The sequence below is a fragment of the Ctenopharyngodon idella genome, chromosome 8, assembly GCF_019924925.1.
Source record: "Ctenopharyngodon idella isolate HZGC_01 chromosome 8, HZGC01, whole genome shotgun sequence".
In the NCBI taxonomy this organism is placed as follows: Eukaryota; Metazoa; Chordata; class Actinopteri; order Cypriniformes; family Xenocyprididae; genus Ctenopharyngodon; species Ctenopharyngodon idella.
Genome location: NC_067227.1, coordinates 32,872,359 through 32,898,691, shown reverse-complemented (window position 1 = coordinate 32,898,691; position 26,333 = coordinate 32,872,359). Strand labels below are relative to the sequence as shown.

Genomic DNA, 26,333 nt, shown 5'->3' with positions numbered 1-26,333 from the left:
AATAGCTAGCTATAAAAAACCCACATATTGCATTTTTATTGCAACATGACTGAGTTTCTTTGTGTGAGCAGAGCTCATTTGTTTTGAATTCTCCTCAAGAGGTTACGTGTGCCTCAACAGCACAATATCACCGCCAGTACATATATTACTATCCACTATCAATCGCCACTTAAGCTAAATGAGTCATTCTCGCGTTTTGGTTGTTATTGACATTTTAATCAAGCTACTTGTCTGGTCAGGTCCCGGACAAGCGTATGTCAAGCCCTGGTAAGCCTATGTGCCGGGGCTCAGCCCAATTTAACCCCTGCACATAGGCAATTAAAATAGCGGTTAGTACATGAAAAGTCTTACATATAGGAAAGAAACACAAGGATATGAGGTTTTTCTGCGCTCACCTATTATTCGACAATTCAATAATTAATCATTCAAATTCATACAATTATAGTGTGAATTCACAAAACACTTGCTGAAAAAAAATCATCTCACATTTATAAAGAATATTTGTTATACAGAAGACTGCACTGTTTCCATTTCATGTTTTATAAAAAGTCTGGTAAATGTAATGTACAAGCATTTACTGTAAAAACAAAACAATTTAGCACTAGCTGTGTATAAAAGTTTATAAAATATGTTAAATAGTTAAATATTAACTTAATATGCATCCCAACATCTAAAGTCTGTAGTAATATTAGATCTGGGTTGATAAAGACATTTTGGAGTCAAACATCCAGTTAACAAGGACATAAAGTCATATTAAATACAGTCAAATGAATCTGTTTGGATCAACACAGAAACACTGACAATGAAACAAACATCTCTCTGACCCAGCAGAAGTTTAGTGTTAAAAACCTGTACAATTATTAGGAACTAACATCATTTTAAGAGTAGAAGCGTCACGTAACATTCAAAAGTGCCATCACTTACTGTGCCTTTATCTTCACTATATATAAAAGCAAAGCAAAAGTGCCTCTAAATTTATTATTTTTAAATATTAAGTACTTTTAAAGGATCTTGTGCACCAGTTGGCACTTTAGCACCCTGAAGTCTTTATGATGTATTTTTCATGTCATCCTTTTGCAGAACTTTGAGTTTGGAAGCTCAAATTGAAGGCCACATTGTGTGGTGTAAATCAAAAACATGCTCTTTGGATTCAGATTTCTTGATTTCTTGTCCTGTGTGCAACACGATCTAACACGATCGACTCGCAGCATCAGTGTCACATTCCCATGCCACGTCACTGATGGTTTCCTCCTCAAACGTCACTTAAAACAACTGGAGAGCAGGTCAAATATAGTCCATCAGGCGTGAAGGTCGTGAATGTGGAGATGTTTTCCCCATCATCTATATTCTGTACCTAACAGTCTCTGTATTTTGTGTTCGTTTGTGTCTCAGTTTGCTCTCGTCTTGCTGGAGATCCAGTTTGAGTAGTTTGTGACACGTGTGTAAACGCCAGGTATGTCTTTCTTCCCGCAACCGTCGCCCCAGCTGATTAAACCCATCAAAATCATTCTGCCGTTCTTCGGACAGACCAGAGGACCACCGGAATCCCCCTAAAGAAAGACCAGGAGAAACTGTTCAGTCAAGATGCACAAATCATTTCACACACTGTTTAGGCTAACTAGCATGTGCTGAATGTGGCGTATCACCTTGCAGGCGTCGTCCAGGCCACGCGTGTCTCCGGCGCACAGCATGTTTGAGGTGACCAGACGGCCGGACAACTTCTCCGGGACACACTGATCCTGCGGCCACAACCGCACCATACCGCGCTTGATTCTCTCAGAGTAAAACGGAGAAACTGAGAGAGACAGCGACAGAAGGAAAGAGTACAATTATTATACAATACCTCAAGTGTTAATTAGACTATCAAGAAAAAAAATTTGTCTTGTTTTTTTGTGGCAGACAGTAACGCTGATCTTACACTCTTCCTCTTTCCCATATCCAGAGATCTCGCACTCCGTCCAATCCGGTAAAACCAGGTTAGGTTCTGGTAAACATGCAGGCAGAACTTCTGGAGAGTAGATGGCACAGATACCAAACTCGCTCTTCAACTTGAGCAGAGCTAAAGACACAAAGTCAAAATTACTTACAATTGAAATGAACTACCGGTATTAAAAAAAATACTGAAATGATGATAAAGTCACATGATATGGTAGTATGTACTACCGTCTCTTATATTCTACTGTTGCAAACCATGTCAGAGAAATTTCACATTTCATAAGCATAAAAAAATACAATTTTTAAAACTTTTTAAAAAATTAGCCGATAGATTAAAAAAAGCCTAAATTATATTAAATATGCAAATAAATATTTCTATTTCAAATAAATGCTGTTCTTTTAAACTTTCTATTCATCAAAGAATCTTGAAAAATAAAATGTATGACGGTTTCCACAAAAATATGAAGCAGAACAACTGTTTTCAACACTGATAATAATCATAAATGTTTCTTGAGCATCAAATCAGCATATTAGAATGATTTCTGAAGGATCATGTGACACTGAAGACTGCAGTAATGATGCTGAAAATTCAGCTTTGATCACAGGAATAAATTACATTTTAACATATATTCACATAGAAAACAGTTATTTTAAATTGTAATAATATTTCACAATTTTACTGTATTTTTGACCAAAGAAATGCAGCCTTGGTGAGCAGAAGAGACTTCTTTAAAAATGTTTTAAAAATCTTACCAAGACCAAACTTTTGAACGGTGGAGTATAAAACAAAATAAATAAAAATATATAAAATAAGTAAAATATATTAAAAAAAATAATAAATTGATGGAAACCCTAAAAAGCGCTTGATGGGTCTGAAACTCACGACTGTAAGTCAATGTCACAATAAACAGTGTTTTTAGTTAAAGTGGCTTTGTTGAAATTTCCACCGTCACAGTGACATCAGCTGACTGTGAGGTGATGATGATCTTAATAATCATTAAGATCTGTGTCATGCGTGTAAGCATGTAGAATGTTTGTGTAAGTCTCACCGATATCATTGTCATACGTGTCGTCATTGTACTGCTCGTGGATCCAGTATTTCTCCACATCAAAGATCTGATCGCTGCTGGAGTTCTGAAGCCTGAAGGTTCGACCTAGAACCACCTGAAGACGCTTCACCTCAAATCTAAACACAGATAACAGAAGTCAAACTAAAACATCGAAACTACAAAATGCAAAAAAAAAAATCATATTCACAATCAAGATCTTTGTCTTGTTTTCAGTAAAATTTAAATGTCTTTTAAACAAAATACAGGGCATCTGCAGGGTTTTTAAAATCAAATTTAAGGTTTTTAAAGACCTTTTTTAAGAAAGGGGAGGAATATAGGTCAATGTCTATGGTAAAGGTGTCAAGAATGATTTGATTCTTGAGGTCATGATGAAGGCAATGAGATTAGTGAATTAAAATCACTTGACAGCAGTGATTCAGATTCAGTCCGAGCGGACACACACCTCTCCTGGAAGCAGTGAGCAGCGGAGAGGATCCAGCAGGAGTCAATGAGGACACCGCCGCACAGGAAGTTGTAGGCATTGGCACGCGGCCGATACACGGTGATGGCGGCCTGCCACGGCTGCTCTCGGATATCGCTGACCTGACCTCCACGAATCCTGAACATGGGCAGAGAGTTTGAAGGAGCTTCGATGCGCTGACCGCAGGAGCCTGAGCGGGAGAGATGGAGGAAAGTGTGGGAAAACTCTGTCAGTTCACTTTTTAGTGCTTAATCCCATTCTGTACACACACAGTTCAGTCATTTACTGGAGTCCATTTCCAGAAAAATTCAGGTAGTGGGTCTGCACGATAATGGTTAAACTAATAATCACGTTTATTTAGCTTAAAAATTATTATCTTGATTATCACAATTGTTTTTCATTAGATTTATTGCACATTCATGTAAGAACACAATAAGAATACTCAAGATCAACTCACACGCAAGATTTATTCTTCCTTATCTCTCTACACTGCTAAAACAGTGAAATCCCTAAAATTAATTACAATAATTCCAAATGATTTTTATGTTTATCTATTAAAACAACAAAAAGACTAATTTATCACAGATGTTGCATAAGTGCATTTGTTCAGCAACAATATAGTCGCGATTCATGTTTAGATTTATTACAAATATCAGATGATTATGCTTAAATGATCCAGAGAAGCAGATCATGATTAAAATGCGATCAATCATTCAGCCCTATCAGGTAGTTACAACCGCATTTACAACGATTCTACGCAGTTAACTAGTTGTCGTATTTAAACGCACATCAGAGATGTGCAAGAAAGACACAGAAGTACGAGTCTCGACTCACTCGTGTTGCCATATCTTGCTAGAAAAAAAAACAGCAGACAAGAACAATCCCATAATAAACTCAAATAATTAAATTAAAATTAAATAAATTCAAATGCTTTATATTGAAAGAACAAAATATCATGACATTCACCTGCCCACTTTAATAACTCCATAAACTAGTTTGTTTATTAGCCAAGCCTAAACAACACACCCCAAAACGCTTAAAATAAGTGGACATGGCAACTGTGAAGCTGCCTTACAAACACAAAACTTGGGAGCGAGATGTGTTCTGTACACACAAAACAACAAATTAATCTAAAATTATTCTTTTCATGTGAGATGGTAAAATACCACCCAGAACACCCTAGAGTCACTTTTACCTTAGTAAACACTCATTTTCTTTATAAAATGTACTAGTCTAGTTATCTTTCACAGTCTTACCTTGATTGTTGGTGGTTGCAGGGGCTCGTGGTCCAAGTGTGGTGATTGACGGAGTTTTCCTCGCTGTGGAGAAAAGACAAACATGGTTCAAAAAACAAGGGAGGGACAGTGCTCTCAAACTGTTTTATTAGTGGACAAACAATGTCAAAAATATTACAAACTTTAAAGTATTTAATTGCATACACATAGGACTCTCCGAAAGGAACCCAGTCAAATTGAATAAATAATAATTATTAATACCATTATTAGTAGTAGTAGTAACGCTTTTATTTCTATTGATTATTATTAATATGTTTTAACTCTAATTATAAAAATGAAGACAGAAATTTATTGCTGTTGTAAATTACAATTGTCCTGTAAAATAATAAAATGTTTCATAATTATAATACATTTTATATACACTACTAGTTACACAACTAATATTTATGAGCTTTAAACATTTCAAATGCTCAAGCATCAAAATGCAAACCCCTATTTGGGAAACCCTGAATTACTCTAAAGGCTCGTTCACACCAAGGACGATAACTATAACGATAAAGACATAGTTCTAAATATCATACTAAATATAAAAGAATATCAGAGTACACACCGTAACAACACAGAGAAACAAGATCACTTTCAGAACAAATTTTTGCCAGCTGATGAACAATAAAAACATTGACAGCCAATCAGAATCCATCCTGCTTTAAAGAGCTCGAGCATTTAAAGCATCAGACGACAAAACTACAGCATGAATAGTCATAAATACACTTAGGATGGCTTGAGGGTGAGTAAATCATGGGATAATTTTCATTTTTGGGTGAACTAACGCTATAAGACTAAACATTCTACCGCATCTGTTAGTCATGTGTTGTAGATCAGTGACTAATGTATTTGTGAGCTGTATTGATCAGTTGTCATGGCAGCACTGCAGACTTACGGCACTTGGGGACGTCACAGAGCTCCCAGGTCAACTGAGAGCCTTTATAGACGTGACACCAGGGGCTGAGGTCACCGTCCGGGTTCCTGTGTGTGATAAAATGCACAAAAGTTCAAGTAATTACCAAGCAATCCACCAACTAATACAGAGCTGACATGATGAGTCAAAACAATTGACAATATAAAAAAATTGTTGACAAACAATTAAACAGTTGTCATTTGTATTTGCATTTAAAGGGACACACACAAAAACGGTGTGTTTTTGCTCACACCCAAATAGGGGCAAATTTGCCAAGCTATAATAAATGATCTGTGGGGTATTTTGAGCTGAAACTTCACAGACACATTCTGGAGACACCAGAGACTTATATTATTTAACTTCTTATTCATTGTACCTGCAGAAGTTGTGGCTGCCGATGCCCTTCTCTCTGGCGTCGGGTCTCCATGCGTTGTAGATCTTACGAGACACTGCGGGTGAATCCCACGGCAGACACTTCAAACCGCTGCGTGTGACGGCTTTCGTCCCTCTGTAGGTCTGTCCTGATCTCTGTGCGCACTCTAGATAGGGGTCTGACATGATGACACAGCACACATCATTAGTACACACTACATGGATACGGATGTTTGTGTCTGTGAATGTGCTGAATGATTGTACCTATTACGCAGGTCGGTACAGAACAAAACTCCCATGAGATCTGAGCCTTTTTATAAACATAACACCAGGGTTTAGTGTCTCCGTCTGGATTCCTGAGGAATAAAACACAACCCAAACACTACAATTACTCACCAAAAACACAATGCAGCTATTGTTACTGCACAAAAGCAACATGCCGCTGATTTTAGTTTTTACTAAAGCATGATGACATCAATTTGCAAATTGCACAGAAGAGCAATATGATAAAATACATGTGTACCTGCAGTAGTTGTGGTTGCCCAGTCCCAGTGTGTTGGCCTCTGGTCTCCTGGCAGTGAATTTCTTTCCTTGGAGTGAGCTGGAATTCCAGTTAATACACTCCAGTCCTGACATGCTCATGCCCCAGGTGCCACGGTAAGCTGACCCCTGACCCCTCAAACATCTCTCACCTGTGTCTAAGAGAAGCAAGGAAGAAATGCAGACAGTATTCAGCTACAGCGGTCTGGTCAAGCTACTTTGAAACTGAGACACTAATAAAAGATGATCATTTAGTTAAACTGCAGTAGGTATGTTTACATGCACTCATTTTCCTCAATCAGAAAATTATACAAATTTATACACAAATTGTATGAATACACAAATTTTACTAGAAACTAACAATACTAGAAACAGTAAGTTATACTAGTTATACTAATTGTACTAGCAACTAACAAAACTAAAAATTTATACTAGTTATACTAATTTAACTAGTAACTAACAATATTAAAATTATTAATACTAGTTGTACTTCTTTTACTAGCAACTAATAATTCTAAAAATAGTAAGTTGTAGTAGTTATACTAATTGTACTAGCAACTAACAAAACAGTATGTTATACTACAAATTTTACTACTACAACTAACAATACTAGAAACAATGTTATACTAATTGTACTAGCAACTATCAATACTAAAAGGTTATACTAGTTATACTAATTTTACTCGCAACAATACTAAAAATAGTAAGTTGTACTAGTTATACTAATTGTACTAGCAACATTACTAAACATAGTACGTTATGATAGTTATACAAATGTTACAAGCAACTAGAAACAATAAGTTATATTAGTTATACTAATTGTACTAGCAACCAACAATACTAAAAAGTTGTACTAGTTAATTATACTAATTTTACTAGCAACTAACAATACTAAAAAGTTATACTAATTGTACTAGCAACTAACAATACTAAAGTTGTACTAGTTAGTTATACTAATTTTACTTGCAACAATACTAAAAATAGTAAGTTATACTAATTTTACTAGCAACTAACAATATTAAAATTAGTAAGTTATAGTAGTTAGCTATACCATTTTTACTAGCAATTTATAATTCTAAAAATAGTAAGTTGTACCAGTTATACTAATTGTACTAGCAACTAACAATAGTAAACATAGTGCGTAATGCTAGTTATACAAATTTTACAAGCAACTAACAATATTAGAAGCAAGTTATACTAGTTATACTAATTGCACTAGCAACTAACAATACTAAAAAGTTGTACTAGTTAGTTATACTAATTTTACCAGCAACTAACAATATTAAAATTAGTCAGTTATACTAGTTGTACTACTACTACTTGTACTACTAGTACTAATTCTAAAAATAGTAAGTTGAACTAGTTATACTAATTGTACTAGCAACTAACAATACTAAAAAGTTGTACTAGTTAGCCATACTAATTTTACTAGTAACTAACAGTACTAAAAATAGTAAGTTATACTATTTTTACTAGCAACTAACCATACAAAAAATTTGTACAAGTTAGTTATACTAACTAATTTTACTAGTAATTAACAATACTAAAATAGTAAGTTATACTAATTTTACTAGCAACTAACAATATTAAAATTACTAACTTATACTAGTTGTACTACTTTTACATGCAACTAATAATTATAAAAATAGTACGTTGTATTAGTTATACTCATTTTACTAGTAACTAACAATACTAAAAATAGTAAGTTATACTACTTTTACTAGCAACTAATAATTCTAAAAATAGTAAGTTATATTAGTTATATATTAGTATACTAGCAACTAACAATACTAAACATAGTACGTTATACTAACTATACAAGTTTTACAAGCAACTAACAATACTAGAAACAATACGTTATACTAGTTATACTAATTGTACTAGCAACTATCAATAATAAAAAGTTATACCGGTTACACTAATTGTACTAGTAACTAACAATACTAAAAATAGTAAGTTATACTACTTTTACTAGCAACTAACAATACTAGTAAAAATAGTAAGTTGTACTAATTTTACTATCAACTAATAAAACTAAAAATAGTTATACTAATTTAACTAAGATAATTGAAAGCATCTAAACGCAGCGACAAACAGAAGTATTAATAGTACATATGTATTTTGCTACAAGATCAAAACTTACTGATTTCACACTGTGTTCCTGTAAACCCTGGCGGACACTGGCAGATGAAGTCACTGGAGTAAACGGCTTCTTTACACGTGCCTCCATTATAACACTTCGACACGAAACATGCTGAGGAACAGGAAGAAAAACAGAACAATAAATATTTGTGTACGTTCATATCCTGAGGACCATTTCTGACTTTAATAAATTGTATTTGCTGCTCTGTGTGACATTTCTATAGTAAAATGCTATTTTAAGTGTGCTACGTACATTTTTGGTCTTTCCAAAGTATTCGTAATTAACTGGGTGTAAAGTGTTTTTATACAATGATTACATCATTTTATATTTAGAAAGAGAACAACTTTTACAACATACACATCAATAAATTGTGGTCAAGTCGTAATACTTATAATCCCGTGCCATAATTCAAAATGACAGGTGTTTTTAATTCCAGTGAATTTTCCGTGAGAATATAGTCTTGAGCGAGTGACTCATGGGGAGGAGACGCTCTACACTGAAATTTAAATGATTCAAAATAATTAAAAAAGGTGGTTCTGCAGAAATGCTGTGTTTTTACCCAGTGGAGACAGACACACACAAAAGGAAATACATAAACATATACATTTTATACTTTATATACACTTAATGCAATAATAATAAATGTTTATTTTCTTTAAAAAGTTTAGTCTATTAGAGTGTGTAATCACTCACTGGTCACTGGGATCTCATGACAGCGGACTCTTCCTCGTACGGTGCAGCGGCAGAATTCAACTTTTGGACCCCTCCACCGCAGCCACGTCGCCCCCGTGTCTCGGACCGCAGCCGAATCAGTGTCCACACAAGCTTCTGACACACAAATGACACGGAAATGGACATAATGATTGTGGTCAGGGATAAATGCAAATTAAATGACTCAAGCTTTCTCCTCCACAACCGAAACACAGACTGGGTTAGGACAGAGAGGACAAAAGGGAGGCTGTGTTGCTTCATTGTGTTCGTCCTGAATGCTGAAGTTCTGCTTGTGAATGTGTGACATTCATGTTTTCCCTGCTTATATTGCGCCCCCTAGTGGACAACATGGACAACAACACACTGAGGACATGCTTTGAATAGCATACTACTATACTATTTGACTATTTGTAGTATACAGCCTATTAAAATCTGACTTGGTCACGTTACAGCTACTCGTAGGTAAAGGTAGCTTGTTATTGGAAAAGCCACAATAACACATTACACAATACACAGCCATCTTTAATTTAGTGTTATGCTACTGAAAAGCGTATTTAGGTTAGTAGCATTACAGCCAAAAGAAAACATTACATGACACTGAATCATTAAGCCAGCTTTGTTTAAACTGTCCTGCAGAGTTTAGCTCCAAACCCAATTAAACACGTCTGAACCAGCTAATGGAGGTCTTGCATACTAGAAACTTCCAGACAGGTGTGTTGACAAGTTGGAACTAAACTCCGCAGGACAGTTGCCCTCCAGGACTGAGTTTGTACACCCCTGGGGGCGGAGCTTAAACTTAAAGGCACAGAACAAATTCTGATTGGACAAACTTTTTGCTTGCACACAGTCAGCTGCATCCGAAATTGCATACTTTCCTATTGTATAGTAGGTGAAAAAGATCCACTGGAGAGGATTTGTGAATGGCAGTGAAGCGATGCAACTGACATTGTTAGGTCACATGGCGAATGTAGTGCGTCCGGATTACATTCATACTATATAGGAAAATACTTTCTGAGAGGTTGCAAAGTAACTACTTATTCAACTTAAGTACCTTTCGGATGCAGCCGACGTGTTGACGTCTGCCAGGGGACAGAATCTAGAAAATACATAAATAAATTTGATGAAAAGGAAAGTGATTTATTTATTTATGACGTGTTACACCAGCGGAAGTGTTGGTCATAAGCTGACCATGTGAGTTTGCCTCCGTTGTATTACAGGAAATTGGCATGCTGCATACTGCAGACACAATATGAGTAGTATACGGTGGTGTGTCATTTTTAATATAGCCAGAGAGTAAAACTCACCTCTGCTGTAAGTGCGTGTGCCTCTCTTCTGCCTGTGATTCAGCACCTGTCAGAGACGCAGAATGTTGTTCAATACAGATATCGTCCATTAACACCTTTCTCTCTCTCACACACACACACACACACACACACACACACACACACACACTTACAGTGGAATCTGCAGCGCTGCACAGAGCAGGCAGAAGCAGCAGCAGGTTCAGTAATAATTTCATGTTCTTCTGTATATCTCTCTTTAAACACCTGCAAATCAAACAGAAAGGATTGTTACATATTTGCATGAGGTTATTGCTCATAGTTTGCTCTTGCATAGCTTCATGGAAATTTCATTTGAATTTAAATATTAAATATTTAAACATTTAAATATTCTCTGATAATTATCTTAAAAGGTCTTTGTAGTTGACACAGTAAGAGTACAGAGTGTGAGCAAAAACACGCCGTTTTTGTGTGTGTCCCTTTAAATGCAAATTTAAATGCACTTTCCAGAAGAGGGCGGAGCTTTAACAGCTCGCGCTTCGGTCACTCAACAACAACAAAGCTGGAGAATCTCACGCAGCCAAAATGAGGATTGTCAGTAACGGTGTTCAGCCTTACATTGTTCAAACCGGAGTCGACACTGATGGAGAGACTCAGGAAGAAGTTACAACTTTTAGAATGAAACGGTTAGTGGATACATTAAAAAAAGTGAAATCATAATCAATCACCCCTTTAAAGAAAAAAAAAATTCAAAATATTAGTAAAAACTATCTCAATGATACTAAAATAACACAAAAAAATGGACAAAAATGTGTCATCAATGTGGCATCAGCAGAAATGCAATGAAAATCTGTTTCCACTTATAAACAAATTTCTGTGGTGATGTGTGGGAATTTCAGTCTAAAAAAAAGAAAGGGTTTAATGGCTTCATGATCCGTTTTTTTTCTTTTGTCTGACATTGTGAGTGTCCCGTGTGGAACTACAATAAAGACTTTAACACTGACCACAAAACAGAGAAAAGAGTTTCTGCTTCTTGAACAGTCACAAATCACCACATCACCACATCACCACACACACACACACACACACTGGGTTTCCATGTTTTATAGGGATTTTCCATAGACATAACGGTCTTTATACTGTACAGACTGTATATTTTGTCCCCCTACACTAACCTTACCCACCACAGAAAACTTTCTGCATTTTTACATTTTCAAAAACCATCACTTAATATGATTTATAAGCTGTTTTCCTCATGAGGACCAAAAAAATGTCCCCACAAGGACAAGGATTTAGGATATTTCCATCTTTGTGGGGACATTTTGTCCCTATAACGTAGAATTTACCTGAACCACACACACACACACACACTATTGTTAAATTACACTTTCTTTAAGCAACTCTCTCTCTCTCTCTCTCTCTCTCTCTCTCTCTCTCTCTCTCTCTGCGTCTGTGTGTGTGTGTGTGTGGTGTGTGTGTGTGTGTGTGTGTGTGTGTGTGTGTGATGAAGCCGGACAGGAAGTTTATGGGTCTCTTCCTGTTGGTTGCAGTGTCTTATAAACACAGTTGATTATATTTGGGTGTAACTTGAGAAAACAAGGAAGAATTTCTGAGGAACACAATGAATATGAAAAAAAAACTGAAATACTTGATAGTAAAACATATTTAGATTAAAAAAAACAAAAAAAAAACACACACATTCACAGTGAAGTCCACGCACAGCTTGAGTAATAAAGTCTCTGATAAAATAATATTCAAGGGCAAAATCTCAAAACAGTGTCTAGAATACAAATGAACCAGTTTCACCAGCATTCCTCAAGGCGACGTTTATACATGTTTACAATAATTAATCAGTCAGTGCTGACTGATTAAAGTGGGAATATCCCTGAAGAATGAATAACAGGAACACACCTGTAGATCTCTATAATATCACAGCTGTTTCTCCTAAAAGACAATGAGAACAGAGATCAAATGAAGTCTCTTTCTCCTCATATGTTTCTCCAGAGGAAAATCCCCCGGTAATCTCACATGTGTCTCCTCTAGAGCTTCAGGATAGATCTCAACTGTCTCAAACCATTATCATATTTCCCAAGACACCAGAGTCTGCAATCAGAGATCTCAACATGAACTCATTTCTCATCAAGATCACTGTATGTCAGTAGTTGACTCAATTGCATCTGCGACAAAGTTAGCATTAAATGCAAACACAAAAACACATGCATATAAAGTCAGCACTCCTGCAGTATAATGCAGTGGTTAGTTAACACGGTTTGCATGTTCATTACGGGCATGAGACATACAGGCACCATGCTGTGCAGGAAACATATGGACCCAGCTGACATGAGAGAGAAAACGCACACACATACACACACATGCAACACAGAAGCCCCTTCACAACACACACTCAGAAACAACACAATCGGATCTGTCTGACCTGATGTGAGCCGACCATCTGCAGAATGACACCCTTTTCCTTTCTTAACTGCCTTTCCTTCCGTTCTCCTCTCTTGGTCTCTTTATTATTTGACCTCATTCAGCTCTTATAGTGAGTCAGTATGAAGTCTGTCTTTCTGAGTCACATGCATATAAAACCACAGCCGGCAACAACCGCAAACATAAAATTATTTTAGTCTATTTTCCAGTCAAAATATGCTTCAAACAAGACACTTTGATCTGAGAGGTAACACTGCACAACATATAGAGGATGCATCTTAAAGGAGTCCTTGATTATGATTTGACTTTTTTAACTTTAGTTAGTGTGTAATGTTGCTGTTTGATCATAAACAACATCTGCAAAGTTACGACGCTCAAAGTTCAATGCAAAGGGAGATATTTTCTTTTACAGAAATCGCTGTTTAAACGGCTGGTAGGAACTACAACGAGCTTCTTCCTGGGTTAGTGACATCACAAACCCTAAAATTTACATAAACCCCGCCCCTGAGAACACACAATAAAGGGGGCGAGGCCATGTTGGGCTGCTTTAGAGAAGAGGAAGAGTTGTTACGCCGGACTGCTTCATAAACTAGGGCTGGATTTGCACAAAAGATTAACATGACGACACATGCAACTCCACAGCAACTACATAAATTTATCCACTAACCATTCAGAAACGTCTAAAAGTTGTAACTTCTTCCTGAGTCTCTCCATCAGTGTCGACTCCGGTTTGAACAATGTAAGGCTGAACACCGTTACTGACAATCCTCATTTTGGCTGCGTGAGATTCTCCAGCTTTGTTGTTGTTGAGCATCCGAAGCGTGAGCTGTTAAAGCTCCGCCCTCTTCTGGAAAGGGGGCCGGGAGCAGCAGCTCATTTGCATTTAAAGGGACACACACAAAAACGGCGTGTTTTTGCTCACACCCAAATAGGGGCAAATTTGACAAGCTATAATAAATGATCTGAAACTTCACTGACACATATGAAAAGGGGCATTTAGGCCCCCTTTAAAATAAGCAGCATTTGTCTTTTCACAGCATAAACCCCCTACATTTAGACAACGTATGAATCGAAACAGGTGTCACAAATCTTAAAATCAAACAAAACAAATCACATGCAAAATATATTCTTTGCAAACAAGTCTTAATATATTAAGGAATGTTTCTTCTCTGGAATCTGGAAAACAACGAGTTGTTGCATTGAAACTAAGCAACATTTAATATCCATCTACATTTGTGTGTGTAGTTTCTGTGTGTGTGTGTGTGTGTGTGTGTGTGTGTGTGTGTGTGTGATAGTGTGTGAAATCCAATCCCTGGCCCCAAAGGCAGAACAGAGCGTTATTGTCCAGGAGACACAACTCGTGGGAGGGAAGAATGGAGAAATAGATTACTGCAAACGTGATGAGTGAGTCTAAAAGCTTGTAAAGGAGTGGAGCTGAGTCACCGCATGCAGAGAGAAAGAAAAGGAGAGACAGAGCGTTCTCGTTACGAGAGTGTATATATCTGCCCCGCATCTGTCCGTCTGTAAGCTCTCGATAAATACCACAGCTGAACCAACGTAGGATAAGAGAAGCTGCCTGCAATTTGAAAGCAAAAACAACTCTTACTAGCAACATTTTAACGTCAGCACAAGCAGACCTGGTGAGTAATGAGCAGATCTGACTTAAACCAACAAGGTCCTGCCAACCCCCTTAACACAGCAGTGTCTGTAAAGCACAAAGCTAATGCATCGGAGCATGGTCTAAATGTGCTGACTATAAGCCGACTGCAAACAAATGCAGAGATATGCACCATAACCCTAGTCTTAATAAAAGCCTAAGGCGTTTTGGCCTGTAGTTTGTCCAAACTAGGTTAGTTTTGAACCTGTCGTAAAGTGCGTCTGATGCCCGGTATCTCTCATACGAATGACGTTAGACAAGCAGTGCTGGACGTTCATCGGCACAAGCATGTTGTTTGGTAATTCTGCAGATAAGAGCAGCTTTACACACAGCAGAACTTTATTAGGGCAATATTGAATTTCTGAGCGTCGACGTCACGTGAGCCTGAAGGACTTTATACAGATGACATGAATTATAGTCTGATTACTGTAAATGCTGGATCAATGCCTAAGACAACTGCAGTGCAATAACAGCACAGTTTCATGCAGATCTGAACACTGTCTGATACAGAGACAAACACAAACCAATGCTTTTATACATATATTATGAAAATACAAAGTGCTTTTTGCGGTTAAACTGAAATTAACTGGTTTTACCGGTTCAACCTGATCAACCACATTGCAAGTATTTACAATGTATAAAAATTAACTGACATATCCTTACAATAACATTCTTTTACTAGCATTATAGTTGTTTTTTATACAATGTCAAATGATATACAAAAATATTTTATATGACTGAATCAAACTGACTGCATTATAACTGAATAAGGAAACAACTGCACGTTTATGTTTACTGTTTATTGACTATAGTTTAAAAAAATTGTAATAAAATATGACAAGATCTCAGCGTTAAACTGTCAGAAAAAAATTATCTTAATTATGTCAGATAACACTTTAGCAAAACATGGTCAGGTCAAAGAGTCTGAATAATTTTTGGTCCCAATTTTTTTTAATCAATTTTACTGGTAGTCCAGTGTATGAATAATTTTTGGGTATAATATGTCACAGTTTACTTTAATTTGCTATCCTCACTTACATAAATGAACTATAGTGTCCTGCTCCTACTAGTGAAAATATATAAAAAAAATTATGTATATATTTTTCAACACTATACAAGTTTGTAGTCTATAAGTAATAAGTTATTCGGCAGTGTCTCAAATCCCAGTTTGCGTCGAGCCACAGAAAGAAAGTCAAAAATCACATTATTTTCATTATACTATTATGTCTACATAATGTTCTATAAAATATATAGGCTCAATTTTGCTTATATTATGGCTAGATATTATATATGCACCATAAAAATGATAAAACACATTTTTTAACAAATGCATAAATGTTAAGTCAAAAGTATTGTGACTAAACCTAACTAAATTAGGTTATGAATCAATTTTAAGAGTCATATCAAATATAAATAACAACTTAAGGAAACAATTGTGCATGTTATTTTTTACAGTGTATTATTATATATTATTTTCAAACACGATGCAATTTTGTTGTCTATATAACTGAAATAAACGGATAACTATAGTGTCTCAAATCCCAGTTCGCTACGACAGCATTTTTGGGCATCATCGGTGCGTTCCTGCAAGTTTTCCTGCATCAGATGTGATTATATGATGCTGTTTAGGCAGACAGTTCTGTGTGTTTTGAGGCACAGCTCTGATTTGAACTCGAAACCTGTGCCAAGCAATAAATAAAGCCGCTGTGTTCTCGTCTTACCTCCCGAAACAAGTGCGCTTTTACTCCTCTTCAATGCGCGTAAATGCGTCTTAATCCAAAGTATCTCTCTGGGTCTCCTCCGGGTCTCTGTGTCTGAGCTCGTGAATCTCAGGATATTTATTCCGGAGTTGATGATGCTGCAAGGGGGCGGGGAGAGGGAGAGTCCCACACCGGCGGAATGAGTCCGACAAGTGCGTTAGTTCGGTAAGTAATGACATACAGTATCAGTGACGTACCGGTGATGTAATACTTAACGCAAGAAGTATGTTGGCACTTAAAAACGTATGCATGGAAATGCATAAGCCAATATCAAAGAAACTGTCAGATACTGTTAAAATATCAGATAAAAATAAGTTCGTTTGGTTTTAAGTGATAAAACAATATAGTATTAAAGACAAAAACGTTTTGTGACACTTACTAATGTTGATAGTTAACATGCAGAACTACACATGAGGAGAAATTACTTCATACATGATACAAATACTATAGCTAAAGAAATGTGAACTTACCGGAAAGATGTTTCTGATGTGCTTTGATCGCAGAAAACAAGAAAATATTCTTGATTACTATTTGCCCAGATGTGTAGTTTAACTGTAGCCTACATCTGTCAGTCCTTTAGAAGTCTTGGCGTTTTACTCGGCAGAAAATTAAGACAACAAATTAGCAGACTAAATCACTTCGGGCGCCTGTGCTGTTAACCACTAACCCTGGTGTATATTTAGTAGCTTATTCCACAATTATGTGGGCATATATATTAGCCTAAGTGTGTGTTTTTGAGGGAAAAATCTTTGTGACGTCTCAACTTCCATCATGAAACCAGACGGGTTCTAAAAAACCTTTGGTCTGGGTTTTGGTCTTGCTTGGTGCGGAGGTGAAAGAACTGAGAAGTTTTAGTTGCTAGTTCAAAAGAGGCTCACGTTAACTAGCGAGGACGTTTTGGTCGCTATTATTGACAAAGTGGCAGTGCGACTGTGTGATATTGCTTTACATTTCAAAAAACAAGAAGTTAATAATGAGTAACTTACATTTTACACACATCATTGCCCGCTACTTACTTGTTTTTGTTCCCCCAATAATCCAAACAAAACCACAGCAGAACCGTTCCATGTTTCTTTGCGCTGTTGTTGAACGAATTGGTTCAGTGAATAATTCAATGACTCACTCATTTGTTTCGTTCTGGATAATCAATGTGTGGATGATTCAATGACTCGTTCATGAATTAATCAACTCTTGAATGAATCAGTTGAATGAATTATTCAATACCCACTTATAATAGTGACTTGATTGAATAGTGACACCTACTGGTGTAAAGATGTAACTTGCAGAAAGAGTCACTATAAATTCCCCCTTAAAAACCAGCCTGACAAAAAGGGGGAATTCAGCTGTTATTTAGTATGGTTGAGATTGAAGTGTAATGAACTTGAATTTACGTCACGCAATGTTATTTTAATTCACACTGAATCATTTATCCAAAGAGCATCACAAGCAATTGAGCCAACAATGGCAAATAGTGTAAACTGGATCAGAGAAGTGAAATGCAGAAAAGAAGAGAAAGATAACTTTTTTATTATATCTGTAGTGCTCTTCTGTCACGGTTCATGGATTCACTTACTCACCCTCGTGTGTTGTTGTGTGTGTGTGTGTGTGTGTGTGTGTGTGTGTGTTGGGTGTGAGTGAATGATTGTGTGGGCGTCACCCATTATGGTCTGATTGCGATCTGTTGCCAGCCGTGTCTTGTTAGTGGTTGTTATATATTGTGCATGTCTTTATGTGTCTTTGTCAGTTCGTTGCAGGCTGTTCCCGGTGTCGTGTTCTCTGTGTGTTTCTTCCTGGTTTTTGGATTCTGGACTTTCGTCGTGTGCCCTGTTTTCTGGGTTGGATTATCCTTGTTCTCTGATACCCGCTGTAGCCCTGCGCCACCCAGTGCCTCGCCACTCTGCACGCCACAGCCTCTGCCTCGACTGACCCTTGGAGTGAAGTTATTGTACAGCATTTTCCTGTCAATAAATATTGTTATTCTTGCACTTGGATCCTCTGTCTGTGTTCATTCCCTGACAGAACGAACTGACCTGTGCTTGTACTGTGGAGGGGCGGGGCATTTTCTTAGGGAGTGTCCCGTAAAAGGCAGAGCCCGACAGTAGTACCGAGGTTATTGTCGGGTGGTCTTTCCTTGGATAAATCCTCATCTGCGACACTCCTCCCGGTGAGACTACAGTGGGTATCGGGGCATCACACCTGCCAGGCTCTGGTCGACTCGGGGGCGGAGGGCAGCATCATGGACTATGATCTGGTCACGCGTTTGCACATACCCATTCACCCTTTGGAACATGCCATAACTGTCATCGCCCTTAATGGACAGAAGCTACCCACCATCACACACGCCACGGAGCCCTTAACCGTCATCACTTCCGGTAATCACACTGAACAGTTGCCATTTTTTATTTCTAGATCTACTACTCATCCGGTCGTCTTGGGTCATCCGTGGTTGCTCAAACACAAGCCCAGGATCGAGTGGGGTCAGGGGTCCGTGGCAGAATGGAGCAACCAGTGTCATGCGTCTTGTTTGTTGTCTGCCTGTTCTTCTGTGTCTCGTTCTGTGTTACAGGAGTCGTCGGTGAATCTGTCAAACGTGCCAGAGGAGTACCTTGACCTGAAGGAAGTGTTCAGTAAGTCCCGGGCTGCTTCTCTTCCTCCGCATCGTCCCTACGACTGTGCCATAGACTTAGTACCAGGGTCTTCTCCGCCTAAAGGCAAGTTATATTCACTTTCTAATCCGGAAAGGGAGGTCATGGAGAAATACATTTCTGATTCTCTGGCAGCTGGGATCATCCGCCCTTCCTCGTCTCCCGCGGGGGCGGGTTTTTTTTTCGTGGGTAAGAAGGACGGGTCGCTGCGGCCGTGCATTGATTACAGAGGACTGAACAACATCACGGTAAAGAATACTTATCCTTTGCCGTTGATGTCTTCTGCCTTTGAACGGCTGCAGGGCGCGTCTCTTTTCACGAAATTGGACCTGCGCAACGCTTATCATTTGGTTCGCATTAGGGAGGGGGATGAGTGGAAGACGGCATTTAACACCCCTAGAGGGCACTTTGAATACTTGGTTATGCCTTTCGGCCTTTCCAACTCGCCCGCCGTGTTTCAAGCACTCGTTAATGACGTGTTGAGAGACATGATCGATCAGTTCATTTATGTCTACCTGGACGACATATTGATATTTTCTTCTTCTCTCCAGGAACATGTGCAACACGTCAGACGAGTGCTCCAGAGGCTGCTAGAGAATGGGCTTTTTGTCAAGGCGGAGAAGTGCGTTTTTCATGCACAGTCAGTTCCATTTTTAGGGTATATCGTGTCGTCTGAGGGGGTGCGCATGGATCCTGACAAGGTTAAGGCTGTGGTGGATTGGCCAATCCCAGATTCCCGTAAGGCCCTGCAGAGGTTTTTGGGATTCGCCAATTTTTACCGGCGTTTTATTCGCAACTTCAGCCAACTAGCCGCTCCTCTGACCGCCTTAACCTCCACCGCAACGGCGTTCAGGTGGTCTAATACAGCTGAGGCTGCATTTTCCAATCTGAAGAGCCGCTTTGTTTCGGCTCCCATTCTTGTCGCCCCTGATCCTTCACGTCAGTTTGTGGTGGAGGTTGATGCTTCAGAGGTGGGGGTAGGGGCAGTTCTTTCCCAGCGCGCCGCCACGGACGATAAGATGCATCCTTGCGCGTTTTTTTCTCATCGCTTATCCGCCGCCGAACGGAATTACGACATTGGTAACAGGGAGCTGCTGGCGGTCAAATTAGCTTTGGAAGAATGGCGTCACTGGTTGGAGGGGTCGGGGGTACCTTTCATCGTCTGGACCGATCATAAGAATTTAGAATACATCAGATCCGCTAAAAGACTAAACTCTAGGCAGGCTCGGTGGGCTCTGTTTTTCGGTCGTTTCGATTTTTCTCTATCATATCGTCCCGGGTCTAAGAACATCAAGCCCGATGCTTTATCTCGTATTTTTGATCGTTCCGAGCGCCCGTCCACTCCCGAGTGTATTTTACCTGAGAGACTCATTGTCTCTTCACTCACATGGGAGGTCGAGTCGAAGGTCCACACGGCCTTAGAAGGGGTAACGCCTCCGCCCGGGTGCCCACCGAGTCGATTATTTGTACCAGAGAGGTTACGTCCAGACGTTATCCGATGGGGCCATGATTCCAATCTGGCTTGTCATCCAGGGGTTAGTCGTACCATGTTTTTGGTTAAGCAACGATTCTGGTGGCCCTGCATGGCTCGCGATGTTCGCAATTTTGTTTTGGCTTGCTCTGTCTGCGCTCGTGGTAAGATTTCTAATCGTTCCCCAGATGGGCTTCTTCAACCGCTGTCTGTCCCTTCAAGACCCTGGTCCCACATAGCGCTAGATTTCGTAACAGGCCTCCCTCCTTCACAGGGCAATACGGTGATTTTGACCGTAGTGGACCGGTTCTCGAAGGCGGCACATTTCATCCCCTTGCCCAAATTACCCTCTGCCAAGGAGACAGCGGTTACTGTCATTAATCACGTCTTTCGTATTCATGGCCTCCCGGTAGACGTGGTTTCTGACAGGGGATCCCAGTTTACCTCCAGATTCTGGAAGGAGTTTTGCAGATTACTGGGAGCGACTGTTAGTTTGTCATCTGGGTTCCATCCCCAGAGTAACGGGCAAGCTGAGAGAGCCAACCAGGATTTGGGGAGAACGTTGCGATGTCGGGTAGCTCAGAATCCTTCATCCTGGAGTCAGCAGCTTCCTTGGGTGGAGTACGCGCACAACTCGTTACCAGTGTCGGCTACGGGCCTGTCGCCTTTCCAGTGTAGTCTAGGTTACCAGCCACCTATCTTTCCTAGTCTGGAATCCGAAGTCGCGGTCCCCTCCGCTCACGCCTTCGTCCAGAGGTGTCGTCACACGTGGAGAAGAGCCCGAGAGACTCTTATTCAGGTGGGAGCGCGCACCAAGGCCCAGGCCGATCGCCACCGGCTGAAGCCTCCCGTATACGTCGTCGGACAAAAAGTGTGGCTTTCTTCCAGGAACATTCCGCTCCGCTCCGTATGTAATAAGTTGGCACCTAAATTCATTGGCCCGTTTACTGTCACCAAGATTCTTAGTCCGGTGACAGTCCGCCTCAAATTCCCCCCAGCGTACCGTAGAATTCACCCCGTATTCCACGTATCTAAAATCAAACCTGTTTTTCATGCTAACATTAATCCGCCGGTTCCGGTTCCCCCCCCGCCGCGTCTCGTAGATGGGGAACCCGTTTATTCGGTTCGTCGTATTTTGGACGCTAGGCGAAGGGGACGCGGATTCCAGTACTTGGTGGACTGGGAGGGTTACGGTCCGGAGGAGAGGAGTTGGGTTCCTGCCAGGGACATCCTGGATCACTCTCTTATTGATGATTACTATCAACAGGTAGGCTCTCCTGGGAGCGCCAGGAGGCGCTCATAGGAGAGGGGGTACTGTCACGGTTCATGGATTCACTTACTCACCCTCGTGTGTTGTTGTGTGTGTGTGTGTGTGTGTGTGTGTGTGTGTGTTGGGTGTGAGTGAATGATTGTGTGGGCGTCACCCATTATGGTCTGATTGCGATCTGTTGCCAGCCGTGTCTTGTTAGTGGTTGTTATATATTGTGCATGTCTTTATGTGTCTTTGTCAGTTCGTTGCAGGCTGTTCCCGGTGTCGTGTTCTCTGTGTGTTTCTTCCTGGTTTTTGGATTCTGGACTTTCGTCGTGTGCCCTGTTTTCTGGGTTGGATTATCCTTGTTCTCTGATACCCGCTGTAGCCCTGCGCCACCCAGTGCCTCGCCACTCTGCACGCCACAGCCTCTGCCTCGACTGACCCTTGGAGTGAAGTTATTGTACAGCATTTTCCTGTCAATAAATATTGTTATTCTTGCACTTGGATCCTCTGTCTGTGTTCATTCCCTGACATCTTCGTGACAGTCTGTGTATTTGTATTGTGTGACTCAAGCATGTTTATTATCTGTATAATGTTAAACACAGATTATCTCCTTGTATCTCTAGAATTATGCACGGTAACAGGAAACTTCTGTGTAAACACATAACGAGAGCAGCTGGGGCGGTTCAGGACGTCACATCTACGCCATCTTCGTCACTCGCGCTAGAACATCAGCTAGTGACCAGAATGGACCAATGTCACCAAAATGACCCGTCGAATTTCTTGTATGAGGCAACGTGCGATTCATAAGAGCATCTGATTAAGATTTATTAGCTGTTTACCCTCCTTCTATTTATTTACTCAATGATGACATGTTTCCACAGGCCACATCTGAGAGTTTCCGTATCGCTCAGGCTGAAATGGCCAAAAGATTCATTAGATTCACTTTCAGAGAGCAGATTATTCATAATGACACAGGACATCAGGATTATTTTGTTACTGTGGCTATTTAGGAACACAGCAGTTCTTGTAAAATGAAACATAAAAGCAACCTTTTATTTGGACATTTAAAGAGAAAACGGGTCATAATGAGGAGGTGAGGGTGTCTCCTGAAAGTACCGAGACACAGTCAAATGATTATTTATCTAATATTATTACACAAATAAAACTTACTTTTAAAAGCTTGATATTGCTTTTTATGCATTAGATTAAACAAGAATACTTGATCTTTTTATAAAGTTGCAACAGTTCAGTAGAAATTCTTACAAATGTAAACGTCAATCCTTTGACAGAAAAAGAAAAAAAAAAAAAAAACAAATGAAGGAAACTCCAACTTTCAAGGTTGAGAGGTTAACATCCGTAAATCTGTCCTCTTGGAGGGTGGCACCACAGGAAATCATCATTAACAGTTCTTTTCTGAGGAAATGATCACAAGAGTACGCAGCAGTGATTCAAGCAGTAGTAGGTACAAAGAGATGAAGGATATGTATAAACCTTTCACTGATTCTTGAGAAAAAGGACAAAATGTCCTATACACACAAAAGCCCTAAATAAAAATAAATAAATTCATCAAAAATATCAAAAATAAATAAATTCATCAAAATAAAAATTCTTAAAAAGTTACATCTAAAGGAAATCTGGATACTCAGGACATTCATTGCTTTTATTTTTAAATGATTTTGTTAGTATTATTTAAATACATGGAAAATACATGTAATTTGGCCTGTCCTCAGCATGAGGTCACAATGTAAAATTACCAAACAAAGTGTTTAAAAATGCAACAAATTCAAAAATATACATTTAAATTGAAAAGCAGAGATCTGTAATATATCATACAATACAAAAAGTCTTGAATTATATTTTCCATAAAAAATGCCTATCAAAGTTGTGCCCTCACTTTTCTTTTTCCTGCTCATTGTGGATCTCACAGTAGGACTCAGTCCTGGAAGTTTTATAGTTTGTTCATATTTTATACAAACAATGTTGAAGTCTCTGCGGTCACAGCTTTAACATGCCAACTCCGTCATCCCGGTGTAATAGTTTCTGTAAATAGTTGTGGAATAAATCTTGCCATTTCTGATATGTTTAGTAAGGCAGCTACAACTGAGAAAGAAAACAAAATTGCTCCACTGTACAACACATGTTAAGGTGGAAAAAAATATTTTGTCAACTCCATCAGGTCTGATGGTTACAAGTGCTCTCAAAAAGTTTATATAATGTGGATTAATATTTTTTATTAATAGTTAACTATTTAATAGTTTTTTGCATATGGGGAATTCTTCTAATGTTGTTTCATGATTCTATTTACATATACTGTATATTTGTCCCCAGCTGGACCTTTGTCAACACCGTCAGTATTTGTCAACTCCGCCAGTTGTTTTTATCAACTCCATCAGTATTTGTCAACTCTGTCAGTATTTGTCAACTCCGTCAGTATTTGTCAAACCGTCAGTTTTTGTCAACTCCATCAGTATTTGTCAACATGGTCAGTATTTGTCAACTCTGTCAGTATTTGTCAATTCTGTCAGTATGTGTGAATTCTGTCAGTTTTTGTCAACATGGTCAATATTTGTCAACATGTCAGTATTTGTCAACTCTGTCAGTTTTTGTCAACACCATAAGTATTTGTCAACATGGTCAGTATTTGTCCACATGTCAGTATTTGTCAACATGGTCAGTATTTGTCAACACCGTCAGTATTTGTCAACATGGTCAGTATTTGTCAACACCGTCAGTATTTGTCAACATGGTCAGTATTTGTCAACATGGTCAATATTTGTCAACATGTCAGTATTTGTCAACTCTGTCAGTTTTTGTCAACACCGTCAGTATTTGTCAACATGGTCAGTATTTGTCAACATGGTCAGTATTTGTCAATATGGTCAGTATTTGTCAACACCGTCAGTATTTGTCAACATGGTCAGTATTTAACACTGTCAGGTGAAGGTTTTTGTTAATTTCAATGTAAATGTCTTATTTATTTTTCAATTAATTGTGTTAAAATATTAAAACATCAACTGAACTACATGATATCATGCCTGATTTACCTAAGAACATTGGTTATATATGTTTAATATTAAAAAGAAGGTTAAATAATTAAGGAGTTTAGAGTTACCCCTAACTCAAGAAAAGAATTTAGAGAATTTATTTTTTTTTTCACTTAGCTCCTTTACTGAACACCATTATTACATAATTGAAGACTTTACACTGTTGTTGGATGGATCAAATTAAAATATCATGCTTTTTAATGTGTCTGATGGAGTTGACACAAATTAAGTTCCGAAGTGAATAAAAGTACATTTTTTAGAAAAAAAACATTTTCAGAAAAACCTGTTCCCTTACATGGTTCATCAGCTACAAATATATCAGTTTAAAAATAATGTATTATTAAATAATAAAAACTAACTTCTAAAACATGTTTTGTCCCTTATCTCAAGAATCAGTGCTTTATATAATGCACATCATTTCTGTGCATTCTATGCATTCAGCATAAATAGCCTAAATGAAAATATATTTTAAAAGGTTGGTGACATTTTTCACTGTTTGAATGCACTTTGACTCAACAATTAAACACTAGATGGGTATAGATAGATATAGATAGATGTTTATTGTACAGAAATGTAGTCAAAGTATGATTTGATATTCTATGCTTAGTGTGTAGTATGCATAGTAGCCTATTGTAAGTACGGATGTTACTTTGCGAGTCTGCTCTTTTACAATATTTACGGTAAAGGAAAGTTTCAGGAAGTAGAGAAACTCAATGTTCTTCTGCTTTCAAAACATAATCATAAACATTTACTGAATAACTTACGAAAGAAATCCGTAGATGTGTAAAGATCGCAGGAATCCTCTGTTTTGAGAAGTGTTTTGGAGTAGATCAGATCAAATCTGACAGCAGCAGGTAAAATCACTTTACAATAACGGCGGTAAATGTGAACACGAGCTGCTTTATCGCACATATGCAATATACTGCGATTAAAACTTATTTATATTTAAACATATGAACTTTCGTTAGTTTTATGTGATGCAGCAGCTTTATGAAAGTTTGATAAACTGATCTGATCTTGTGTACAAACATGCGCTGATTATGAAGAACAAAACTGTGTTTCACAACATCAAGTTCACACAATATATTCAACAGTGCTTAAAACAGAAAATAAAGCGATTTGAAATCTCACACACTTGTCTAGCTGCCTAAATGAGGACATGGACATCTGCTCACCAAAAGTGCATTTTTAGATAAAACATAAAGTAAAAACAATAATATTGTGAAATATCATTGCAATTTAAAATAGTTTTTTTTTTGTATGTGAATAAATAGTAAAGTGTAATTTATTCCTGTGATCAAAGCTGAATTTTCAGCATCATTACTCCAGTCTTCAGTGTCACAAGATCCTTCAGAAATCATTGA

At 38.4% G+C, this 26,333-nt stretch overlaps 2 protein-coding genes across 4 annotated transcripts in view; one reads left to right on the top strand and one right to left on the bottom strand.

The window, feature by feature from the left end:
• Positions 1-375: 375 nt before the first annotated feature.
• Positions 376-16,719, bottom strand: plat (plasminogen activator, tissue). Of its 3 annotated transcripts, none has more exons than XM_051903019.1 (16): positions 16,516-16,719; positions 10,881-10,971; positions 10,729-10,774; positions 10,476-10,520; positions 9,407-9,541; positions 8,714-8,824; positions 6,554-6,728; positions 6,295-6,386; positions 6,035-6,209; positions 5,641-5,726; positions 4,722-4,784; positions 3,448-3,655; positions 2,985-3,121; positions 1,919-2,059; positions 1,647-1,795; positions 376-1,550 (listed from the first exon to the last, which is right to left on the bottom strand). In XM_051903019.1, exons 2-16 carry the CDS (start codon positions 10,941-10,943, stop codon positions 1,389-1,391), a joined length of 1,788 nt encoding a protein of 595 aa, XP_051758979.1. In that variant the 5' UTR covers positions 10,944-10,971; positions 16,516-16,719; the 3' UTR covers positions 376-1,388. The 3 variants fall into 3 exon arrangements, with proteins under 3 accessions (XP_051758979.1, XP_051758980.1, XP_051758981.1); XM_051903020.1 differs by lacking the exon at positions 16,516-16,719 and adding an exon at positions 12,616-12,639; XM_051903021.1 differs by lacking the exon at positions 10,476-10,520.
• Positions 16,720-25,638: 8,919 nt separating this feature from the next.
• ikbkb (inhibitor of nuclear factor kappa B kinase subunit beta) overlaps positions 25,639-26,333 on the top strand; it is a 32,793-nt gene continuing 32,098 nt past the window's right edge. The window contains exon 1 of the mRNA XM_051903685.1: positions 25,639-25,823. The gene's annotated coding sequence lies outside the window, so the exon portion shown is untranslated. The remainder of the gene's footprint in view (positions 25,824-26,333) is intronic.

Bases quoted from the DNA above. Each gene is read 5' to 3' on its own strand.
- plat (XM_051903019.1), bottom strand. From the start codon at position 10,943: ATGAAATTATTACTGAACCTGCTGCTGCTTCTGCCTGCTCTGTGCAGC. The intron at 4,785-5,640 runs GTAAGTCTGCAG...TTTTCTCCACAG, and splicing joins CTGTGACGTCCCCAAGTGCC to CGAGGAAAACTCCGTCAATC. The intron at 2,060-2,984 runs GTGAGACTTACA...TTGTGTCTTTAG, and splicing joins CACGTATGACAATGATATCG to CTCTGCTCAAGTTGAAGAGC.